General features: G+C 41.1%; 1 protein-coding gene across 2 annotated transcripts in view; it reads left to right on the top strand.

Moving 5' to 3' along the window:
* The window catches only part of DOCK1 (dedicator of cytokinesis 1), a 529,562-nt gene that overhangs the window by 367,242 nt on the left and 144,898 nt on the right, over positions 1 to 17,422 (top strand). For both annotated transcript variants that reach the window (XM_040361423.1, XM_040361424.1), the window contains exon 30: positions 13,634 to 13,712. In XM_040361423.1, coding sequence (XP_040217357.1) covers positions 13,634 to 13,712 — 79 coding nt within the window. The remainder of the gene's footprint in view (positions 1 to 13,633; positions 13,713 to 17,422) is intronic.

The raw sequence follows: 17,422 nt of genomic DNA, 5'->3' as shown, positions 1-17,422 counted from the left end.
GTTCCTGTTAGGGATCTACTTTTTTGGGGAATCTATGGTTCCTGTCTGCATCTACTATTGCCAGCATGGGATATACTGTTCCTGCCAGGGGATCTATTGATGCCGGTGTGCTCTATTGTTGCTGTCTTCAAGAGGGAGTTCATGCCGCCATTCTCAGTCCAAACAAGTGGCATGTATGGAACTACAACCAGCATGCCTAGGCAAGGAAAATAGACATATAATAAAAAGGTTAAACTTACTTTTGGCAGTGCGGTTGGTCTCAGACAATATGCCCCAATCCTCAAAGGTCAGGCGAGAAATGTCCAGCCAGGCATTGTCCCTCTTCATTTGGTCCTTGTAAAAGGGGTCCCTCTTGTCGTAGAGGCATGGTCTCTCTTTTACCAGCCTTATAAGGGACTCATTATCCACGGCCTCTTTCCTAACTCTGGCAGCAATGGTGCAAACAGAGACAACGTACTAAGAAAGTGAAAGTAATCCGTGCCAAGAAGGTGGGAAGAAGGTGGGGGCTGCCTGGGGACAGGGGAGTACCTGGTGGCTTCTGGGTAAATTCCTCTCTGCTTCTGGCAAAATCGCCTCACTATGAACAGGGATCAGACTTGAAAGCTACTTCCATTGAAATCAATGGGTAGGAATCGCCTACAAGTCGGATTGAAGTAGTACAGGAACTTCTTTTGAAGTCGGATCGCCTTGAGTCGTGTGTATTAACACCACTCCCATTCACTTGCATTGTTTTTCTTGACAGCACGACTTGGGACGACTTGAGGCAATTTCAAGTCGGATCCAAAATCGCCCCAGTGTGAACCGGCTCTTAGGGTTAGTTCAGGAGTTATTCTGGTAAATGTGTTAGCTGCAGACAGTGTTAAGGGGGTTAGAATGTTAATTCTGGAGCTGTGAATATGGTTTCAACCTCATGAGCATTGTCAGATATCGTGTCCTAGGAAGATCAAGCTGTGTCACTTTCTGCATGTCCCTGTGGACTGCAGTAATGATGAAGACTAGAAAAAAGTATTTTTTTTTAATTATTATTGAATGTGCACAATTAGCTTTTAGTGTGCAGCAGGTAGGCTTAGGTGTTATTAGTCAGGAAAAGTGCATGTACAGGATTAGTTGTTCACAGAATGCTAGGTCAACAGAAACCTTTTACAGAAAACTTGTGTTATGTAGTTTCGTATTGCTTGGTGCCTCTTTTATGTGTGTTCATGCTTAACCACTTGCCTACTGGGCACTTTTACCCCCTACCTGCCCAGGCCAATTTTCAGCTTTAGGGCTGTCACACTTTGAATGACATTTGTGTGGTCATGATGTACCCAAATACATTTTTATTTATTGCTTTCACACAAACAGAGCTTTCTTTTGGTGGTTTTTAATCACTGTTGTTTTTTTTTTCTTCGTTTTTGTCAGTAAATTTTGTAAATAAGTAATTTTTCTCCTTCATTGATTTGCAATAATGAGGTGGCACTGAGTAGGTGGCACCGACGAGGAACTAATATGCCAAACTTATAGGCACTGATAGCTGGCACTGGTGGACAATGATGGGTATAACAGATGAGCAGCACTGATGGGTACCGAAAGGCGGCACTGATTGGTGTCACTGATGGTGCTGTACTATAATCGAGGCACTGACGAGCCATGCCCTGATTACCTGTACAGGTCTCCTCTGTGCGGATATGCCGCTGATCGGCTCTCCTTGCCACACACTCTGTCAGTGTATGCCAAGGATAGCCGATAAATGTCACTCCCTTGTTTTATTATGTGACTGTCTGTGATTGGACATCGTCTCTTTACTGGGATTGGGGTCTCACCATGTCCTAAGAACACGGCGTTGCCATCATTACCACCCTGCATGCCCCCGCGAGTGTGTGAGAGCAGCGGTACTGGGCGCAGTCATTTGACATCGTCCCAGAATGAGAGTGCATCCTACCATCTGTTGTTTTACTATATGACGGGCGGGAAGTGGTTAAATTGCATATAAACCCAAAAGTAGTAATTTATTGCACCTTACCTGTCCTTAGATGAGGTGTCTGCATTGGTTTTCTTCAGGTGAATAACACTTTATGTTCCTGGGTGGCTACACCCACTCCCCCACTGTATATATGGAGAGAGCCATGGTGGGCATACAGAGTAGACTTCAAACTTGTCTTGGTTCACCTCCATTTTATGGTGATGGGGAGATAAGATGCACATAATTTGCTTCCAGTTAATCTTGCAGGAATAGGAAAAGGACACAGCATTTGTCAATCACCAGACATTTTCCGCAAGAAATTAATGCAGCCCCATCATCTAGGAACTGTTAAGCTGAAATATATTACATTTCTGTTCCTGTGTTTACTTATACTTCTAAAAAGTTTGAAGTAGCTCTAAAGACAAAGTTTTTTTTTTTTGGTTTGTTTTTTTACCTTAATACATTCTGTGCATTACATTAAAACGTGTTTATGGATGCACTCAGCTTTGCTCAGGGTCGAGCCCGCATAAGTGCCCCCATAGCAAGTGGCTTTCTATGGGGACATTCAGAGAACAAGAGGAGCCAAGATCACCAGCGGGGGACCCCAGAAGAGGAGTTTCGGTCCTCTCTGCAATACTATTGCAAAGAACAGGTAGGTATCATCTTTTATTTATATATATATATATATATATATATATATATATATATATATATATATATATATATATATATATATATATATGTAGCCTAACAATCACTTTAGCTAGTGTGAGAATGTAAAAGGAGGGAGCAATAATTTGTGCCCGCCTTCATGGGCTTGTGGCAGCTCCGCCCCCATTACTCAGGTCATTCCTGCATTGAAGTGTTAGGTTATATTTAATAAATGGTACTGTCTCTTTAAATTTATGAGGAATTTGAATGGACCAATAGAGAGCTTTGGAAATTTCTGGAAGTTTTGGTACCCTATAAATAAGGGTACTCTGAGGTAATTCACCTCACACAGGTTAGTCAAGCAGTTTGTGAAGAAGCTACCCACCCTGCCCACCCCTGTCGTTCGGCACTTATGTGGTTTACGTCACCCCGGATTCCCGGGGGGGATGTTTTGATGTCTTAAATATTTTGTTTGGCTCGAGTTCCAAAAACTGAGCTTACATATTTATAGATTTATGGAATTTATGATATTTATTTTTAAAAAATATTTAATATATATTTAAGATTTGTAATTTATATTGATATACCAATATAGTGCCACGGCCATTAAATATTTTGCCAAATATAATTCTGTGTTTGTTTTTTTATTTTAGTGAATGTTAAGTTAGGTATTTATTTATGGGGCTTTTTGTGGGTTGCTTACAATCCCATATGGTCTTACCAAAAGGGGTGCCTCATTTATAGTAAATAATTAAACTCTTGGCTTTCTTTGGCTTTTATTTAATATTGCAGAGCACAAGGTGCAGTACCTATGAACAGCCAATAGCCAATTTGAGTGACCTCTGTAAACTTCCAAACGGTAACAGCCAACTTGTTGCTTGGTACATCATGCCTCTTTGTGTTTTATTAAGTAAGCACCTTTGTGTACTGCAGTTCCATTATTTTTCTAATTGCATGAAAGTCAGAGAACGAACCTGTCAGAGGACAGTAAGAGACCTTTAATAGAACACTTGTCTCAATCACTGGATTCCCTGGGCTGTACTCAGTGCAATAGAGCATCCGAGCTCCCACTGATTATGATTATGTGTTTGAAAAATGATTTGCTTTAAGTAGCAAGTGTAGGAAGATTGCTTGTTATTAATAGCTCAGTAACTTAAACCCCTATTTAACATTTCCTGTGAAGCTGATCTGTATCATATCCAACATCACAGGTGCAGGTTTAACATGGATAAAGAAAAAGACAAAGCTTTACCTTTCTTGTTACCAGCCACTCATAAATACAAATGTGTTGACTCTGTTGAGTGCAATCTAGAAAAACTAAAACTATACCTTGAGGTACCTACCCAGCTTCCACTTTACATTGAGAGTAAAGCTCTAGTCTAGGGGTCGCCAAACTTTCTAAACAAAGGGATGATTTACTGTCTTTCAGACTTTAGGGGGCCGGACTGTAGTCAGAGAGAGTAGAAAATGCCCCAGCATCAGTGTGGGTGGACCATGTCTCGGGCTTAATGGTCAGTGGGAGTAAAAATGACATGGCACCTGTGGTCAGTAGGAGGAGGAATAGTGCCTCATCATTGATATTAGCGGGGAGACATTATGTCTCATCAATGGAAGGTCTAGTGCCCAATCATTGGTGTCCACAGAAGACATAGTGCCCCCAATGTGGGTATCATTGGGGAGGAAAGGTGCCTCATCATTTGTGATAGTGGAGGGAAAAGTGCCCCAAGGGCCAGTTAAAAGTAAGTAAAGGACCAGATCCAGCCTGCAGTTTGGAGTTCTGCTCTAGTGTAAAAAGAGTTGCCAAGTTTGCCATGGTGGCAGAACGTTTGGTAACCTCTTCTCCTGCCTTATTTGAAAATAGTGTCAGGTGTTACCAACCCCACCCATTAATCTCTGTTGTGTGTCCTTGGCAGGTTGGTGAGTTCTCCCCTACATTGCCTTCGGTACCCTTCTCACTGATGCAGGCCACTCTGTGCTTTCTCTACTACTCTGTTGCTCCAACTTCTGTTTAGCTTCCTCCTCTCCCCAGTAAATCATCTCTGCACCACTGCACACATTGCCCTGCATCTCTGCGCCACTGCACACCTTTCCCTGGGTCTCAAATGCTTATTGGCTTGTAGTTTTTCAGTTTCTCTGGGAGGCCTTCTGCATGGTTTGCCTGCTGCATTCACCATCATTCTGGAAGTAGGGAAATGCCTGTTGGATGGCCCTTTTTTTTTTTACTGTGTGTTTTATATAACGCCACTACTTTTTGACAAACTTTGCATATATACTTGCATCAGTGCCTGCCCCCAAGGAATTTATAATCTAATATCTCCATCTTACATGCTAGGGCAATTTTAGATAGGAGCAAATTAATCTCCCAGCATATCATTGGCTATGGGGAAAGGGGAAACCGATGGGAAAGCCAGGGGAAACCGATGCAAACGCAGTGAGAACATGCAAACTCCACGCAGATAGCAGGATTGGATTTGAATTGAATACTTCAGTGATATTTATTGATGTATATATCAAGCAGCAGCCATGACTCAATAACAGTAGTGTTTAAATACACCCAAAGGAATTCCCACCTATCTTTACAATATCATATCACACTTCTCCCTTCTCAACACCTGCGGAGATGAAGTATCAGATGTACAAAGGGCATTTTAATCAGTTGGGCAAAATATATACGCATATTGTGAGAAGAACTAGTAAAGAACAACCACCGGAAGACAGGAAACGGAACCCGTGTATGTAAATAATACTTTCTCTGTGTGTATATATACCGGTATATATACCATTATAAAAGTACAAACAGAAAGAAAAAATATTATATACTGTGTATATATGTGTGTATATATATATATATATATATATATATATATATATATATATATATACACAGTACAGACCAAAAGTTTGGACACACCTTCTCATTCAAAGAGTTTTCTTTATTTTCATGACTATGAAAGTTGTAGATTCACACTGAAGGCATCAGAACTATGAATTAGCACATGTATATATTATACATAACAAAAAAGTGTGAAACAACTGAAAATATATTCCATATTCTAGGTTCTTCAAAGTAGTCACCTTTTGCTTTGATTACTGCTTGGCACACTCTTGGCATTCTCTTGATGAGCTTCAAGAGGTAGTCACCTGGCGCAGCACCCCATCACTCTCCTTCTTGGTCAAATAGCCCTTACACAGCCTGGAGGTGTGTTTGGGGTCATTGTCCTGTTGAAAAATAAATGATGGTCCAACTAAACGCAAACCGGATGGAATAGCATGCCGCTGCAAGATGCTGTGGTAGCCATGCTGGTTCAGTATGCCTTCAATTTTGATTAAATCCCCAACAGTGTCACCAGCAAAACACCCCCACACCATCACACCTCCTCCTCCTCCATGCTTCACGGTGGGAACCAGGCATGTAGAGTCCATCCGTTCACCTTTTCTGCGTCGCACAAAGACACGGGGGTTGGAACCAAAGATCTCAAGTTTGGACTCATCAGACCAAAGCACAGATTTCCACTGGTCTAATGTCCATTCCTTGTGTTCTTTAGCCCAAACAAGTCTCTTCTGCTTGTTGCCTTTCTTTAGCAGTGGTTTCCTAGCAGATATTCTACCATGAAGGCCTGATTCACACAGTCTCCTCTTAACAGTTCTAGAGATGTGTCTGCTGCAAAAGGTGGCTACTTTGAAGAATCTAGAATATGAAATATATTTTCAGTTGTTTCACACTTTTTTGTTATGTATAATTCCACATGTGTTAATTCATAGTTTTGATGCCTTCTGTGTGAATCTACAATTTTCATAGTCATGAAAATAAAGAAAAATCTTTGAATGAGAAGGTGTGTCCAAACTTTTGGTCTGTACTGTGTATATGTATGTATGTATGTATGTGTGTGTGTATATATATATATATATATAATCATTTATTGGGATTTTATGTGATAGACCAACACAACGTGGCAAATAATTGTGATGGGGAAGGAAAATGATAAATGTTTTTCAAAACTGTTTACAAATATGTAAAAAGTGTGGGGTACATTTGTATTCAGCCCCCCGAGTCAATACTTTGTAGAACCACCATTCACTGCAATTACAGCTGCAAGTCTCTTTGGGGATGTCTCTATCAGCTTTGCACATCTAGAAAGTGAAATTTTTGCCCATTCTGCTTTGCAATATATCTCAAGCTCTGTCAGATTGGATGGAGAGCATCTGTGAGCAGCAATTTTTAAGTCTTGCCACATATTCCCAATTCAATTTAGGTCTGGGCTGTGACTGGCCCAATATAACACATGAATATGCTTTGATCTAAACCATTCCATTGTAGCTCTGGCTGTATGTTTAGGGTCGTCAAGCTGGAAGGTTAACCTCCACCATAGTCTTGAGTCTTTTGCAGACTCTAATAGGTTTTCTTCTAAGATTGTCCTGTATTTGGCTCCATCCATCTTCCCATCAAACCTGACCAGCTTCCCTGTCCCTGCTGAAGACAAGCATCCCCACAACATGATGCTGCCTCCACCATGTTTCACGGTGGGGATGGTGTGTTCAGGGTGATGTTCAGTGTTAGTTTTTCACACATGGCATTTTGCTTTTAGGCCTAAAAGTAAAATTTTAGTCTGATCTGACCAGAGCACCTTCTTCCACATGTTTGCTGTGTTTTCTTCTTGCCCCTCTTCCATAAAGGCCAGATTTGTGGAGTGTACGACTAATAGTTGTCCTGTGGACAGATTCTCCCACCTGAGCTGTGGATCTCTGCAGCTTCTCCAGAGTTACCATGGGCCTTTTGTCTGCTTCTCTGATAATTGCTCTCCTTGCCCGGCCTGTCCGTTTAGGTGGGCGGCCATGTCTTGGTAGGTTTGCAGTTGTGCCATACTCTTTCCATTTTTAGATGATGGATTGAACAGTGCTCCGTGAGATGTTCAAAGCTATTTTTTTCTTATAACCTAACCCTGCTTTAAACTTTTTTCCACAACTTTATCCCTGACCTGTCTGGTGTGTTCCTTGGTTTTCATGATGCTGTTTGATCACTAAGGTTCACTAACAAACCTGTGAAGGCTTTGCAGATCAGCTGTATTTATACTGACATTAAATTATACACAGGTGGACACTATTTACTAATTTGGTGACTTCTGAAGGCAATTGGTTCTAATACATTTTAGTTAGGGCTATCAGAGTAAAGAGCCTGAATACAAATGCACACCACACCTTGCACCTTCAAAAACAAGTCTGCAATAGCAATTCTGTCAATTTTATTTAAACATTTTTTTAAAAAATGTTTATTATTCCTCATTTTAATGGTTGTGCTGAGTTTAATGTTCATATCCAATGGTTCTCCTGGGAAATGAAGGCATATCTAGACAACATAGACCAAGAGACCCGGGGGCAGAGCTAATTCCACCAGTAAAATCTGCTCCCTGTGGTAATGCAAGATCCCGTTAATACAGTATCAGAGCCGTGTTATTGCTTACTTTATCATCACTAATGTAAAGGAAGCCTGCTGTTGTCACCAACACGACACTGACAGACCACTATGCAGAGATAAAACTCTGGCCTCCAGATTAATGGTATTAATTAGACTTTACTGGAATAATGCTGCTTTTTTTTAATGTAGATCAATACTTAAGTCATTTGAATAGCAAGTAAAACATTCAATTTTCGCTGTAATTCATTTCTGCTCTGCGTCTCATTTGTGAATGCCTGGCATATGCGGAACTGCAATATTCATACACATTTGTCCAGCTGCAGGCCAGAATGTCACTAGATTTTTCTTAATTTCCATTTATTTATTACACATAGAGTTCACATTCCAAAATGCATTTGTTGTACAACTTTGAAATAGTTAGCTTTTTATAGATTTAAATTTTTGTCCACCTAGATACAACCAGTGTAGTTTACTACATCCTGCTTCTCTGTGGCACTATGCAATACATCATCTTGAGTAGTTTTGATTAAAACTGTACTATGTAACTTGCCATCCTTTAAATTAGGGGTTTTAGTTATATACAAGTGTAGGCAGGTGCAGTCTGTATTCTCCACTGTAGGTGGTCATCGACCGAAGTGGCAATGCAGAAGGCAATTGTGATTGATATGATTTCCCCGGTCACAGGCAAAAAGCTGTCCGATTGGGCGCTGGCACCCCACATGACATTGGTGGCCAGGGTCAGGCAGAATCTGTTTAAAGAGAGGTATGGGTTGTGCTTCTTTTCCCCTTTTATACTTGGGTAGATACAGCATCGGTCCGATGATGCATCTGTCCCCCCGCCGCATCTGTCCCCTGCCGCCTCTGCACTGAGAACCGGACCATCGAACATCGCTGATGGCTCGGTTCTCACTGAGCAGAGAGCTGCTGACTGTCAATTGGAAGCTCTCCTCTCTGCTCCTCTACGCTCATTGGAGCGGTGAGCTGTGGAGGGGCAGGGAGCAGCCATCTCAGGCTCTCAGCGGCTCACTGAGAGGCTGAGACAGGCATCAGTCCATGCACCTGGCGGATCCACACTTTGTCATGATGACGCGGTTCCTGGACTGATTCCAGTGACATCAGCAGATAACGGACTTCAGACTGCGCTCTGCTGAAAACGGGTCACAGGAGTGCAAAACGAATTGCACTCCTGTGCCCCGAAGGAGAAGTCCAGCCAAATGAGCTCAGGCTGGACTTCTCCTTTATAACTCTGTTCTCAGGTTTGGCGCACTTTATGCAAGTGGCTATTGTAGGGACAGTGCTAAGAGATGGGGAAAGATTTTAAAGGAGGAGGGACAGTGCAGGGACTAAGTCTACCTCACTTCAGGAAGCATCCCCATTTGGTGTGGACCGATCAGACTGCATTTAGCTCCTTGTTGGCGCTGTCAACATCTTTCAAGTCTACAGAGGCGATTCAGTTTGCATGTGTTGCGCTATATACGTTTTTCACTCACTCACTTAGACCGCTGTTACAGTTTGCAAGTGGCTCTGTACAGTCATGCCTACCTGCTGGGCCTAGTTGTAAAGTGTCAAACCTTTCTTCCAGGGCTTTTATTCAGCGGGAACTAGGGGAAACTCTGTTCCATCATCTCTGGCTCAGGTCTTCTGCTCCCTGCTTGCCACTATCACTTGGTAAGTCCAGCCTCTGCATTTACAAGTGATAGCTTATATCCCAGTAGCTCCCACAGGTCAGATCTCCTGAGTAGATCCCACTGAGTGCAAGGCAGAGACGAGGGAGATACAGAATAGGTGCCCAGGGTTCAGTGCAGTCATGGGCGGGAGAGGGCGTGTGCAAGGCTGCACCCTCTGTGGTCTCCATTTTTTCCCTGGTGACCAGTCGTTGATGCTCCTACTGCATGATCTTGCATGATCTTCCTTGTAAGTGTCTGTAGTATAGTCTATGCTGGGAGGTACTACAGCCGGATGGGTGCTTCAGCTTAATATTGCAAGCTTAATATTGAAAGGTAAGACACATGGCAGATGGCAAAGCTTTTAGGGAGGGGGGGAAGGAGATGAAGGCAGTTGAGGGAGGGGTTGTATGCAGAGGGAAGAGCTACTATTCTATGCCATTTGGCAGGTATGTGTATGTGGCGGGCATGGTTGAGTTCCTGCACCTATTCTCTGAGGGAAAAAAAGCCCTGTTTTGTTTCATATATTGCTCTTGTCTATCTTGGATTCTGTGTGTTCACTAGCCACCACACCGCACTGCAACATGCTTATCCAAGTCCTCAAAGATCATAGTGCCACAATGATTTCCAACAGCCACATTTGCCCTTCCTCAGGCCCACAAAGGGCAGCTGTGATTGTACAGACATTGTTTATATTAAAGCAATATTAAAACTTAAAGTGGTTGTAAAGGCAGAAGATTTTTTTATCTTAATGCATTATTTGCATTAAGATAAAAAGCCTTCTGTGTGCATCAGCCCCCCTAATACTTACCTGAGCACCATATAGATCCAGCAATTATGCAGGAGTGTCTCGGCTGCCAGGGACTCCCCTCCTTACTGGCTGAGACAGCAGTGCCATTGGCTCCCGCTGCTGTCAGTCTGCCAATGAGGAGATAGAGGGTGAGAGGCTCCACTTCTGAATGGACACAGGGAGCTGTGGCTCAGCTCGGGTGTCCCCACAGCAAGCTGCTTGCTAAAGGGGGCACTCAACAGGAAGGAGGGACCAGGGGCGCCAAAAAGGGACCCGATAATGGGAGGATTTGGGCTGCTCTGTGCAAATCCACTGCACAGGGCAGGTAATTATAACATGGTTGTTATTTTTAACAAAAAAAGAGACTTTACTATCACTTTGTTTCCTGGTTCTACAATCCTTGCAGATTTCATTGTGATTTGAATGGTGTGGAAAACTATTCGCTTGCATGCATACCTGACCAAATTATGACAAATGGACTTAACCCAGAACCAACTGCTGCATAAAGGACCAGACTTATCTCCTCTCCAGTTCTCTTTTAGATGTTGTAGAAAATGATCGAACACCAACTAATCTTTGAATTGTAGCAAGTTTTATTAAAGCATGAAATCACACCACAATCATAAATGGAGCACATTGCTTTCATTTACACACCCACACTCCAGTCATGCAAACTGCAATATGATACGCAGTGTCGTCTACTTAACCCACCTGGTCTATATCATCAGATTTTCAACGTAAAACAAGGAAAGCACCTAGTGGATCAGCCTAATATCTGTGATTTTTGGTAATTAAAGAAGCTAATAGTCTTGTGACTTCATGATAGTTGTTATCTTTTTCATTATTTCGTTCCGTGGACTGAAATAATTATGGGTATTGATTATATTCTTCTTCGCTTGCTCTTCACCTGTGCCAGAGACAAACTGGTGAATACAGTGGAATGGCTCATAGAGTACCGGAGTGACTGACAGCCATGACCGAATGTAATGAGCCTTCTTTAAAAAAAAACTGCATGCTTGTATTCTGTATTTGAACCACTGAAGAAGACATGGTGTACCTTTTTTAACAGATGGATTACCAGTGAAGTATAACTGCAGCTTTGTGAGAAACAAAATACTCTGAATACCTGATCTGTGTTTTTGCATTGTCCGTCTTGTCTGTCTTGCATTTTAATATGGTAATTTCTGGAAATTAGAACTCTAGAAGCAACAGTGTTTTTTTCTTTAACAGTTAAAAACACATTTAAATTTGGAAGGGGTTGTAGGAGAGTTGAGCAGCCAACATTTTTAATAAAAAAAAAATTATTTAAAAAAGGGCATTTCCAGCATTTCTCTGCTGTTCTTGCTCATTTCATCTGGAAATTGTTAGTGGTGGTGGGGGTTAAATATGTACATATAGAACAATGCCCAGGATACTATATTGATGCTTTATTTTGCATTTGATGAAGCCTGCCTGGGAATTACAGGGCATTGAGGATTTCTTGGGGACCACAAAAGCAAATAATAAAGCAGAAGGTTATATTTGCACAATTGTTTGATTTTCTTGGATGTCGGAAATAGTAATCTATGTTAAAAGTTCACCCTTAAGTCTCTGAATGCAGTGATGTGATATTTGTGCTGGAATATCTAGATACAGCTTCCTAAAGCATCAATTAAAACAGGTCTTACTTTTGCTTGGATTGTGTCCTTTGTATTGTTTTTTTTACAGAATAAAGTAGCAGGCATGAGCCTTCATAGTAGGGTGGTGGTGGTGGCAGGGATTGGAGATGTTCCAATCCCTGCCGCCACCACCCTACTATGAAGGCTCATAGAAAAGAAGTCTTGCTTTTAAAAAGACCAAGCCTACCTGCATCTATTCATAACCAAAATAACATCTTTTGGGTATCATTTAACATTTCTGTAGGGCTGCATACATTCTGATCTTTCTGTTGTAACTGGTTAATTGCTGTCATCTAAAGTGTCACTAAAGGCAAAACCTTTTTTTCTTTTTTCTTTTTTTTCATTTTGGATCAAGGAAGTTTGGGTTACAGCCTCTGTCAGATTTATTTATCTTTTGTCATCTGTGTCCTATTGGGGAGATTTCCCCCTTGTTTCCTGTCTCGCAGGAAGTGAGAGGAAATCCCTCCAAATTGAGGGAATCCTGCTGTGACCCCAGAGTGACCAGAACCATTGAAAGATTTCTCCTATATTCCTGTTCTGATGTAAACCCAAATTCTTTTTTTCCCACATTCACTTTGATGATAATGGTAAACAGAACAAATAGAGATGTGAATCGCTCTAATGGGGGCACAGACAGGTATTTAATCCCTCTCCACTCTATCCAAACCACAAAAAAAATTAAAATGCCTTTAGTTATACTTTAAAGTATATTTAAACCCCAAAACAAACTGTAATATATCTTACCAGATAATTTTCATCTGGTACTCCTGTCCCTGGGTGGCTATGCTCACTCCTCCGCTGTATCCCATACCCATTTGTATTTGTTCATCTTCATTACGTGGGGGAACCATAGATTAGCAGTTTACAAAAGGAAGATAATATTTTATGATTCCAGTTCAGCACAGAGGAAGTGATGAGAACACTACATTTCTGGCTAGTTCAACAGATAATAGACACCGGTGATGAGCTTGTTTCACCGCGCACCTAACCCACGGGAGTTTATTTTGAGTTTACGGTATTCTTTGTATACGTTATACTTATAGCTGCAACTGCAGTGTAAAAATCTATGAATATCAAGTTCCTCTGGTAATCTGTTGTATTGTCACAGATACCAGTCAGAGTTTTGAGTTGGCTTTATAGCTGATAAAGGAAAGACCAATGTGCATAAAGGAAAGGAGCTGAACACGCCTGTAAATTTCTGTTAAAAGTGCTTCCTTTTTATAGCATGCCACGATATTCTAAGAGAACTTTATTGATAATACTGAAGCATTCACATCAGTCATTGATGCCCATAGCAGCTTACAGTCTATTTTACCTATTCGTGCCCTGTGGACATTTACTCGCCCTCTATTATAGACCACCTAGAGCACAGTGCTAGTGTCCAGTATTTTTTTGACAGATAACATATACCAGTAAATTCTTGTTTTCTTATCTTTGCTATTAAAATGTACAACTGCCGGTAAAGATTTTGAAGAATGTTTGTAATTGTGCTCTTTTTTTCCCTTGATTTTACAGAGTGTTCTTAAGAGCTATTAATCAGTATGCCGACATGTTAAACAAGATGTTTTTGGATCAAGCAAACTTTGAACTGCAGGTAAGGGGAATTATATTTCATAAGTAGAATATTAGGAGAACCTAACATGTATTACTTTTTTTTGAAAGCCACCATCACTCGCCCATTGTTCCCTAAGCAAGATATACTTACCTACCCATGTTACTATGTCATCTGTAGAAGGCCTCTGTGAGTAAACTCTGGTTTTGGCTATTTACCACTTGGACCCTAGCACTGTCCTATGAGGAAAGTCACATCCCCCCCCCATATCTGTGTTAGAGCGAGGGCTCTGACCAGAGAAGAGGCGTTTTTATAGGCAACTTTTCTTTATGGAACGGTAGTCGATCAGCATTGACCTGTCAGAGGCGATTCAGTTTGCATGTGTTGCGCTATATTAGTTTTTCACTCACTCACAGGAAGCCTCATCATAAAGGCAAAGTGTAAGAATACACATGCCTCTTGTGTTTAGACAATATTTGCTAATCCAAGTGTTAAGCTTTAAAGGATAAGTTCACCTTTCTGAAGATGTTACACCCATATTTAGGGTGTAACCTGTAACATGTTCAGCATCTAAATGAAAGAAATAAGGGGCGCTATAGATGGTGATTACAACATACCTAAAAAAAATACAATAGTCACACTGGAAATATTCATTGGCTTGAAACCTAAATGATGTAAATACGCAATGCTAACAAATACACCTGTGCGAAACTGAAAAAAAAATGAATGAATAAATAGTCCCGATAATAAATTTACCCGAATGTGATATTCAGAGTCCATAAAATTCAACCAACAAGAATTGTGCTGCTGTGATTTTATCTTCTGAGAGGCGGTACCTGGTCATGCGATTCACGCTGTTTCCGGCTCTACTGGTTGCTGTTGAGGAGCATGTAGAACGCATGCCATCCATGGAGGTGGACGGGATTTTGGCGGTCCCCACAGATCTTGCTAGACAAGCCAGTAGGCACGGGTAGGCACTTTTAAATGTAAGTAGCCATTTGGCTATACTTTTTAAATTGCTCTTTTTAATAAATGATAATATGCTATGGATGTCTTGCATTGCCATTTCATATCCGGCCAGTACCTGTGAGGCGGAAGGTGTACATTATTTCCAGTTACATGTGAGCAGGCACAATCCTGCACAATCCTGACTACTTTTTGGGTAAAGAAGTCAATGTTTTCTGGTAAGCAGACTACATATCCAGTCACTTTGGGTGTCATATCACAGTCTGGTAAAGGATCACATTAACAGCTATTTGAAGATAAAATTACAGCAGCACAATTTTTGTTGTTTGAATTTTATGGACTCTGAATATCACATTCGGGTCAATTTAATATTGGGACTATTTATTCGTTCATTTTTTTCAGTTTCGCACAGGTGTATTTGTTAGCATTGTGTATTTACATCACTTTTAGGTTTCAAGCTAAGGAATATTTCCAGTGTGACTATTTGTATTTATATATTTTTTTTTAGGTATGTTTTAATCACTATAGCGCCCCCTATTTCTTTCATTTATATCACTAAGCGCACATTACTCTTCTAGGGGAGCAGCTTGTTGGGTTTTAAATTATTATTTAATATTTTTTATTAGTAATTGGCGCGGAGTATACTACATTTATTATGTTCAGCATCCACTTGCTTCTCCCTCAGTCCCCTCCCCCCCATGACAGTGGGCTGGGGATCTTCTACCCGCACCCGCTGTCACAATTCAAAAGAGCACTCCACACACACACGACCACGTCATTCATTCATAGAGTTTAACTAATACTGACAGCCTTTGCAGCTGACATTTTTTTAGTTCTCAATGAACTACTAGGGCGCTGATGACCGCTTTAGGAAGCTAATTGAGCTTCCTATCATTTAGTAAATGCCTGCCCGTATCAGAGGCACAGGCAGACAGCTACACAGACAGTCTGCAGGAGCCTTGCACTACACCCATGATCTGCTGATAGTGGGTGCAATGGTTTTTAAGGCACCTAAAATATATATACACAGCTGTAAGGAACCTTGAGCAGAAACCGAAAGCTGGATTTTTAGAATTTCAAAAACAAGTTGGCACTAGCAGCTCTTGTATTACTTCATGACAGGTTCTCTTAAGGGAGATGAAGCATCCCAGTAATTTAATGGCATTTGACACACAGACATGTTCTAATACTTTTGATAATCTGAAACGCAAACTTGAATAACATCTGATGTTATACAAGGCTACATGCTGTACTACAGTTTAAAAAGAGGCCTAAGTATTTTCCTCCGCTGTACAGAAGTCCACAGTAATGCAGCCATTTAATGTCTAATGTTGGACATATGTGAAGGTTGCAGGAAACAGAACTGCTAAGAGCACAGATGGCTTATAAAGAGCAGTTGCCTGGCAAGCAAAAGATTTCAACTCTTATGACTACTTCACTTGCATGCTTAGTAAAAAAAATAAAGATCATAGTGTACATCAGGGAGCCATTTAACTAATAGTTCTTTCCTGTTGTGCTGATCTGAAAGAATATAATCCAGTCTAGCCCGTAGTTGCTGAATTCAATCTGCTTAAAGCAGCCTTATACTGTTAATATTCCTTTATTAATGCAAACACATCAAATGTTCGAGCTAGATCATAAAAACATATGTATTGCCACACGTACTGGCTCATTAGGGAAAAACAATGGCAATCAAAGGGGTTGATTTACTAAAACTGGAGCATGCAAAATCTGGTGCACCTGGTGCATGGTAGCCAATTGGCTTCTAACTTCAACTTGTGCTTTGACAAAAAAATGGAAGCTGATTGGTTTCTATTTAGAGCTCCACCAAAGTTTTAGCAAATGAATCCCAAAGTCTTTTCAACTTGTCCTATAACTGTTTAGGGCTGTAAGACCATGTCTGATTGTACTTGTGAGAAAGTGTGGGTGTAAACAGGTCTAGGAATAGGAGGATCAGAAACGGGCCTACAGATAACAAAACAAGTTGTTCCAATAATGTGCTCGGGTCCAGATTTGCCATTAGGTTGCCTAGGCCATGGCCAAGCATGCCATATGAAGAAGGGGTGGTTTATAGTCAGTCAAGGAACTTTAACTAGATAGTGGCTATTTGGGCAAAGACAAGGCACAGTTCATTGCTGGTACTGAGCCCGCTGCAGCAACCACACAATAAATAGTACACATTTGGCCCTGAATATGCTGAGTATTGTAATGTAACCTTTCGATACACGGTGCTGTATGCGATACACCAAGAAATACAGGAGGGCGCAACCGCCTCATGCATTACTGCTAATGTTTTATTAAATCCACCAAGACAAATAGATAGTCATATGGCAATAAAAAAAAAAAGGGAAAACTGATTGGCTCCAGTCGGAAAACATCAAAACTGGTCCTATGAACAAATGGTTGGGTGGCTGTTGTGTTTCGGGGGTCAGGCCCTTTTCCTCAGAGCTCTTGACCCCTGAAATGCAAACCAACCATTTGTTCCTAGGCTGAGTTTTGTTGCATTCTGACTGGAGCAGATTTGTTTTGCTTAATGTTTTTTTAATATCATGTGAGTATTTATTTGTCTTTGTGGATTTTAAAAAAACATATTAATGGTCATGCACAAGGTGGTTGTACCCTCCAGTATGACTTTTGCAGTTTGTTTGGAGGACTTCCCAGACGGTGGAAGGCTGCACCCTTGATGGGCATTGTGAAAAGAAGCATGATTAAAGATTCCCCTGGGTTTAGCGCTGAAGTGTTTGTTTTTTGGACAATACTGTATGTAATATACAAACTACCACACT

This window comes from Rana temporaria, chromosome 8 (assembly GCF_905171775.1).
Source record: "Rana temporaria chromosome 8, aRanTem1.1, whole genome shotgun sequence".
In the NCBI taxonomy this organism is placed as follows: Eukaryota; Metazoa; Chordata; class Amphibia; order Anura; family Ranidae; genus Rana; species Rana temporaria.
This window is presented reverse-complemented; position numbering and strand designations above follow the sequence as displayed.